We start from the raw sequence: 8,132 nt of genomic DNA, 5'->3' as shown, positions 1-8,132 counted from the left end.
ATGCTTTTCCTATCTAGTCACGATAACCCCTAAAACAAGAGCTGTCCTATCTAGTCATGAGAATAAACGATAACCTGTCAGGCTAGAGCTCTCCTATCTGGTCATGAGCACATACTGTATTGATTGAATTGTATTTATCTTTAGGCTTTCTGAGGCAATGCTGTCCTATCTCATCATGAGAATAAATGACAACACCTCAGACTATCACTGTCCTACCTAGTCATGAGAAAAGGTGACAACTTCTCAGGCTACAGCTGTCCTATCTTTTCATGTGCACATATATTTTTTTTAATTTCTAGGTTTACTCTTTTCACGCTGTCCTATCCAGTCATGATAATAAATGACAACCCCTCAAACTAGAGCTGTCCTATCTAGTCATGAGAATAAACACTAACCTGTCAGGCTCGAGCTCTCCCATCTGGTCATGAGCACATACTGTATTGATTGAATTGTATTTATCTTTAGGCTTCCTGTGGTAACGCTGTCCTATCTCATCATGAGAATAAATGACAACACCTCAGACTATCACTGTCCTATCTAGTCACGAGAATAGATGACAACTTCTCAGGCTACAGCTGTCCTATCTTTTCATGTGCACTTAATGTTTTTTCTTTATTTCTAGGCTTACTCTGTTCATGCTGCACTATCTAGTCTTGATAATAAATGACAACCCCTCAAACTAGATCGAGCTGTCCTATCTAGTCATGACAATAAACGATAACCTGTCAGGCTAGAGCTCTCCTATCCAGTCATGACCACAGACTATATTGATTTAATTGTATTTATATTCAGGCTTCCTGAGGTACTGTTGTCCTATTTAGTCATGAGAACAAATAACACCTCAGACTAACACTGTCCTATCTTGCTTTATTCATTTTTAAACTTCCTCTGTTTATGTTGTCCTACCTAGTCATGACCGTAAATGACAACCTCTTAGAGTCTAGACCAACACGATAATAAACGACAATCCCTTAAACTACCACTGTCCTATCTAGTCATGATAATACATGAAAAGCCCTCATGTTAGAACTGTCCTATCTAGTCACGAGCAAATATTGACTACATTTTCATTTATTCAAAGGCCCCTAAGAATAAATGGAAACCCCTCAGACTAGAGCTGTCTTATCTAGCCATGAGCAAACATTGATTTAAAATATTTATTTTTAGGCTCACTTCATTCATACTGTCTGAATTAGTCATAAGAATAAATGACAACCCCTCAGACGAAAGTTATCCTATCTTGTCATGAGAATAAATGACAACCCCTTAGACTAAAGCTTTGTTATCTAGTCATGAGCATATATTGATTTGATTGTATTAATTTTTAGACTCACTTTGTTCAGGGTGTCCTATCCAGTCATAAGAATACATGACAACTGCTCGGGTTAAAGCTGTCCTATCTAGTCTTGAGCATAAATATATTTTTAACCATAATCAGTTGATGCTGATGACTGGATAGGACAACAACTATCGGCTATGCCCGTTCATACCTAAGGTTATATAGGTCAAATTCTCGGGCTAGAGCTGTCCTATTTAGTCAGGAGCATGAACTTATTTATTTTTAATCTGTTAGGCTCCGTCAATGTATGTTAATGATCAGATCGGACGGCGTGAACAAATGCAGCTTAAAAACGAAAATCAATTCATCCTCACGACAAGATAGGCTAACCCAGACCTGGGCAAAGTAAGGCCCGGGGGCCACATGCGGCCTGTTGAGCTTTTCAATCTGGCCTACCGGACATTCCCCCAAAATTTTTTTAGATCTTTAAGATGGAAACTATAGCTGCCATTATGATGTGCAGCGATGTTTTCAAATGACCGTAAGCCTTAAACTATACAAAGTATTTCAATGGTTGGAATCTGTGCTTATGGACGATATACTAGTTGCTATGGTCATCTAATTAGTTACTATGGAAATCTAATTAGTTACTATGGTAATCTACGTCACAGCAGCTCAGACGAGGTACCAAGCAGTGTGGGCAGGAAGCGTTTCCACAGACGCGGAAGGAGATTTTCACAACAAAGTTCTAAAGCTGAGTGATATATAGAATAGAATAGAAAGTACTTTATTGATCTCTGGGGAAAATTCAGCAAATATCAGATTGTAGGTGGGTGTATTGTGTACCCTTTAGCGTTCATATTTCACAGTTTGTTGCATTTTTGTTGTGTTTCACTTGATTGTAAAATATGTCGATCGAAAGGGGGTGTGACATTAATATTTTGTCAATATTCAGTGTTTTATCGTTCATAGAAAAATGTAAAAATTCCATTCAGTTTTTAGCATTCAATCAGACATTATTGTGAGGTTTTGTATTAGTGTTCCTAAAAATAGATATACCGGCCCCCAGACACATTTTTTTTCTCTAAATGTGGCCTCTGAGTCTAAATAATTGCCCAGGCCTGGACTAACCCCTTCGGCTAGACCTGTCCTATCTAGTCGCGCGAATGAACACATTTTATTGTAGTTATTATTAGGCCTGATTAGTTCATGCTGTCCTATCTCGTCATGAGAATATATGACAAATTCCCAGGATAGAGCTATCCTATCTAGGCAAGAGCATTAACTGGTGAAACCTTTCGGATGAGGTCAAACTATCTTCCAAAACAACCTGAACAGTCCGTTTGTAACCTATTGAAATGCGGAGTATGCATAATTGAAGGATATTTACATCGTTAATGACTTCCTTTGAACCTTCAGAAACTGCAATGCAAGGCACACTCACAGATGGTTTTCACCTGAAAATAAAGTCCATTCAAATCTCTGAAAAATATTCCTGTGCTGGAAGCATTTCATTATCAATGGAAAAAAAAAACCTAATAAAAATAAAAATATATATTTATCTAAATATGATATAGGGTATATAATAAGAACCGCTAGCAGGTCGTTCACAGTGTCGCCACGATGCCGACTGCTCAGGTGTTGCACTCAGACACCAAGCTGCAGCAGCATCTACTGTACAAACACACAACTTATGTACAGATGACTTCTTATATACAAGAGCAACATAAATGAAGTCAAGTCACTCCAACAATGACCCGAATCAGCATTTTGATAACTGCCATTGCACTGCACATGAACATGAGGTATGCTTAAATACACTATGTACAGTATTTGCACATGGACTACAACTTGGGTTTTTTTGGTACGACTGGGAAGACGCTGCGACGTGGGATTAGAGAGTTCTTGCTTTGGGGTCCACCTCTGAGGGAGCATCCGAGGCCGGGGGCGTACCAGGAAAGGCAGAGATTCCAGAAGGAAGGGCGAGGGGCGCTCGGGGTGATTGACCCAGGCAGAGATGAGCGGGCGAGAGGAGCTGACAAGCGCTGCCTGGGCCTGTGTTGATCATGGCGAGGTTTTCAGGCCATGACGGTGGAAGGTGGCTGCTTTCCACACCTGGGATCATCCACGAAAACACCTTGAAGATTAGATCATTTGATAGTATTACTTTTCATGAAATCATTTTTAAATAATTTGAAAACCTCAAACTTTATTACTTCGTACTTGTCATAACATTGTAAACAGTAACCTCAAACCAGGGGTCACCAACCTTTTTGAAACCAAGAGCTACTTCTTGGGTACTGATTAATACGAAGGGCTACCAGTTTGATACACACTTAAATAAATTGCCAGAAATAGCCAATTTGCTCAATTTACCTTTAATAAAAAAATCTATGTATAAATATATATAAAAAATGGGTATTTCTGTCCGTCATTCCCTTCGTACATTTTTTTTCCTTTTACGGGAGGTTTTTTGTAGAGAATAAATGATGAAAAAAACACTTAATTGAACGGTTTAAAAGAGGAGAAAACACGCAAAAAAATGTAATCAAATTCTGGAACATAGTTTATCTTCAATTTCGACTCTCTAAAATTCAAAATTCAACCGAAAAAAAGAAAAGAAAAACTGGCTAATTCGAATTTTTTTGAAAAAATTTAAAAAAGAATTCATGGAACATCATTGGTAATTTTTCCTGATTAAGATTACTTTTAGAATTTTGATGACATGTTTTAAATAGGTTAAAATCCAATCTGCATTTTATTAGAATATATAACAAATTGGACCAAGCTATATTTCTAACAAAGACAAATCATTATTTCTTCTAGATTTTCCAGAACAAAAATTTTAAAAGAAATTTAAAAGACTTTGAAATAAGATTTAAATTTGATTTTAAAGATTTTCTATATATGCCAGAATAATTTTTTGAATTTTAATCATAAGTTTGAAGAAATATTTCCCAAATATTCTTCGTCGAAAAAACAGAATCTAAAATGAAGAATCAAAATTTAAAATATATCTATTTTTCTTTACAATAAAAAAAATAAATTTACTTGAACATTGATTTAAATTGTCAGGAAAGAAGAGGAAGGAATTTAAAAGGTAAAAAGGTATATGTGTTTAAAAATCCTAAAATCAATTTTAAGGTTGTATTTTTTCTCTAAAATTGTCTTTCTGAAAGTTATAATTCAAAGTGAAAAAATTAATGAATTTAATTTAAACAAGTGAAGACCAAGTCTTTAAAATATTTTTGGGGATTTTCAAATTCTATTTGAGGTTTGTCTCTCTTAGAATTAAAAATGTCGAGCAAAGCGAGACCAGCTTGCTAGTAAATATATAAAATTTCAAAAAATAGAGGCAGCTCACTGGTAAGTGCTGATATTTGAGCTATTTTTAGAACAGGCCAGCGGGCGACTCATCTGGCCTTTACGGGCTACCTGGTGCCCGCAGGCACAGCGTTGGTGACCCCTGCCTCAAACCCACATTGTCTGGGTGCTACTGAAAATATTTTATAATGCATGCAGAGCTAGATAAAGCAACTGGATGTTGGGACTTACCCTGATCGGGCCCTTAACCTAGGGCTGAGGAAAGTGGGCCTAATCCATGGCTTGGGCCCTGAGGAGCTTAAGTTATGCACACAAGTGTATTCTAATCATCAGTAATAAAAGACCTGGACGAATGTGGGCTTATAGGTTGACCCCATCAGGATAAGTCATGGTAGCTAAAGCGTTTACAAGACTGACATTAGTGATTTAGTAGGTGTAAAAATGTAATAAAATGTTATATTCACTCCCACATTTGCTGTCTTTGCTTAATTGAAACTTTTATTAGTAGATTGCACAGTTCAGTACATATTCCGTACGATTGACCACTAAATGGTAACACCCGAATAAGTTTTTCAACTTGTTTAAATTCGGGGTCCACGTAAATCAATTCATGGTAGTGTGTGAATGTGTGTGGGAGTGGGTGATTGTGATGTGTAATGTAAAGTGTTATGGGTATCATACAGGTATAGTATAGTACTATATAAATACAACCACTTTACTAATTTGTGCGATGCAAATTTACAAATGCATTGACGATACTGCCTCCAAGTGTATTCTGGGTAAAATCAACGTCAGTGTCCACCAGGCGAGATGAGCATTTTTACTACAATGTGAATATGAGTGGCAGTTCATATAAACATAAAAGTAGAGCAGCAAAGTGCAAAGAAAAAAAACTGACCCTTTAACGGCTGCGTTGAGTTTTTCCTACTAATACGAGTGGAGCAGGAGACCTGGTCGCCGCCAGAAGAGGCGAACGTACTAAGTACCGAGCTAAAAGCTTGATAACACAGAGTTTAAAGGGTGTGGCCACGTGCCCCGCCTATGGCCTGGCTTTGATTTGTTCCGCCACTGATGCTAACCACTCATAATACTTCAAATGCAGCTACTGCGTTATCTCATGGAGTTAATAAGAACTATGTTGGGAGGTTTTTTTTACTGCCACAGCTGCTTCTGCAATTGTCTGTTAACCTTACGCTAATTAGTGACCTCAACTAGCGACTAATACAGTAATACTTTAACTTACGAACTTAAGTGGTTCTGAAACAAAGCTCTTCACTCAAGACACTTGTATCTCAAGTCAACATCCATTCCATTCATATTGTTTCCGCTTATCCTAGGTCTCCAGCCACTATATTTAGCTCTTCTCCAGGGATTCCGAGGCGTTCCCAGGCCAGCTGGGAGACCTAGTCTTCCCAACGTGTACTGGGTCTTTCCCATTGTCTCCTACCGGTCGGACGCACCCTAAACACCTCCCCAGGGAGGCTTTCGGGTGGCATCCTGACCAGATGCCCAAACCACTTCATCTGGCTCCTCTTGATGTGGAGTAGCAGCGGCTTCACTCTGAGCTCCTCCCAAATGATAGAACTCCTCACTCTATCTCTAAGGGAGAGCCCCGCACCCCGACTCAGGGAACTCATTTCGGCCAATTGTACTTGTGATCTTGTCCTTTCGGTCATAACCCAAAGCTCATGATCATAGGTGAGGATATGGATGTAGATCGGCCGGTAAATTGAGAGCTTTGCCTTCTGGATGAGCTCCTTCTTTACCACGACGGATCGATACAAGGTCTGCATCACTGCAGACGCCAATATCTCCTTTGCCAACCTGTTGGTGGCACTCTACCCTTCTCCGGGGGAGAACCATGAACTCGAACTTGGAGGTTCTGATTCTCGTCCCAGTCACTTCATACTCGGCTGCAAACCGATCCAGTGAGAGGTGAAGATCCTGGCCTGATGAAGCCAGCAAGACCACATCCTCTGCAAAAAGCAGAGACCTATTCCTGCAGCCACCAAACCAGATCACCTCAACTCCAGCGAGAAATTCTGTCTATAAAAGTTATGAACAGAACACATGACAAAGGGCAGCCCAGGCGTAATTCAACCCTCACTGGAAACGGGTTCGACTTACTGCCAGCAATGCGGATACATCTCTGGCACCAATCATACAGGGAAAAGACCGCCACAATCAGGCGGTCCATACCTCATACTCTCTGAGAACTCCCCACAAGACTTCCCAAGGTTCAAGGTCAAATGCCTTTCCAAGTCCACAAAGCACATGTAGATTGGTTGGGTAAACTGTAACGCACCCTCGTGTTCCATGACGTTCCAGTTCCACGACCAGGATGAAAACAGCACTGCTCTTCCTGAATCTGAGGTTTGACTATCCGGCGCAGCCTCCTCCCCAGTACACGAGAATCGACCTTACCGGGAAGGCTGAAGAGTGTGATCCCACGAAAGTTGGAACACACCCTCTGGTTCCCCTTCCTAAAAGGAAAAAAACACCACCGCTGTCTACTGATCCAGAGGCACTGCCCCCAATGTCCATGCAGCACTGCAGAGGTTTTTTTTTAACCAGAACAGTCCCACAGCATATAGAGCCTTAAGGAACTCTGGGCGGATCTCATCTTGGATCATTTTAACTACCTCGGCAACCTCAGCCCCAGATATAGGAGAGTCCAACACAGATTTCCCAGGCAGTGCTTCTTCATATGAAGACGTGTAGCTGGGATTGAGGAGGTCTTTGAAGTAAAAGGGCGGCGTGGCTTGGTTGGTAGAATGGTCGTGCCAGCAACTTGAGGGTTCCAGGTACGATCCCCGCTCCTGCCATCCTAGTCACTGTCGTTGTGTCCTTGGGCAAGATCCTTTTGGTTAAAATTGGGGATTAAATCACCAAAAAGGAGGGGGTTCAATGGGGACAGGACTGGCCACCAGGCACCCGCCATCGAACCCCAACTGGCCTGGCTCAAGAGAGGGTCCTCGGTGACCAGGGTCTGGGCAAGGGAAATCTTGTTCCGTGATCAAATCAACGCCTCCCATTTAAATGAATTAAAATCAATTACATGAGTGCTTTCCCCTCCCCCAAAACAGCACCATTTTAACATGTAAAACACATCTTTAGATATTAAATATTGTATTGTAGTGTAAAACAATACAATAGAATGTACTACAAAGTTTTTTATGAAGTAATGTAATAATAAGGTACAGTATTTAACTCTGAGAGTGGACTTCTACGGTATCTCCTTTGAGCTGATTCTCCATCAAACACACCATCAGCAGCTTCTCCATATTTTCATGAATAAATATCCGCCATTTGGAACGTGGTGTTATCGACTCATTCTGATTCAGTATTATTGTACAGAATAGACCAGTGATACACTGCTTCACTTACTTAGCTAGCTGTGTTTGATGATTTATTTCTTTAAGTCAGCAAATATCAAGCTATAAGCTAATACTAGTGAGTAAGATCAAATGTTTTGGGCGGATCTTACGAGGCTGAGTATGACATTTGTTACGCCAACTAGTGGCAGGAA

General features: G+C 40.1%; 1 protein-coding gene across 2 annotated transcripts in view; it reads right to left on the bottom strand.

The window, feature by feature from the left end:
* Window positions 1–847: 847 nt before the first annotated feature.
* Window positions 848–8,132, bottom strand: part of wnk2 (WNK lysine deficient protein kinase 2) — a 139,976-nt gene continuing 132,691 nt past the window's right edge. For both annotated transcript variants that reach the window (XM_061874295.1, XM_061874296.1), the window contains one exon: window positions 848–3,416. In XM_061874295.1, coding sequence (XP_061730279.1) covers window positions 3,174–3,416 — 243 coding nt within the window. In that variant the 3' untranslated portion in view covers window positions 848–3,173. The remainder of the gene's footprint in view (window positions 3,417–8,132) is intronic.

This window comes from Nerophis ophidion, linkage group LG16, assembly GCF_033978795.1.
Source record: "Nerophis ophidion isolate RoL-2023_Sa linkage group LG16, RoL_Noph_v1.0, whole genome shotgun sequence".
NCBI lineage: Eukaryota > Metazoa > Chordata > Actinopteri > Syngnathiformes > Syngnathidae > Nerophis > Nerophis ophidion.
The sequence above is the reverse complement of the archived record's forward strand: the minus strand, read 5'-3'. Positions and strand labels throughout refer to the sequence as shown.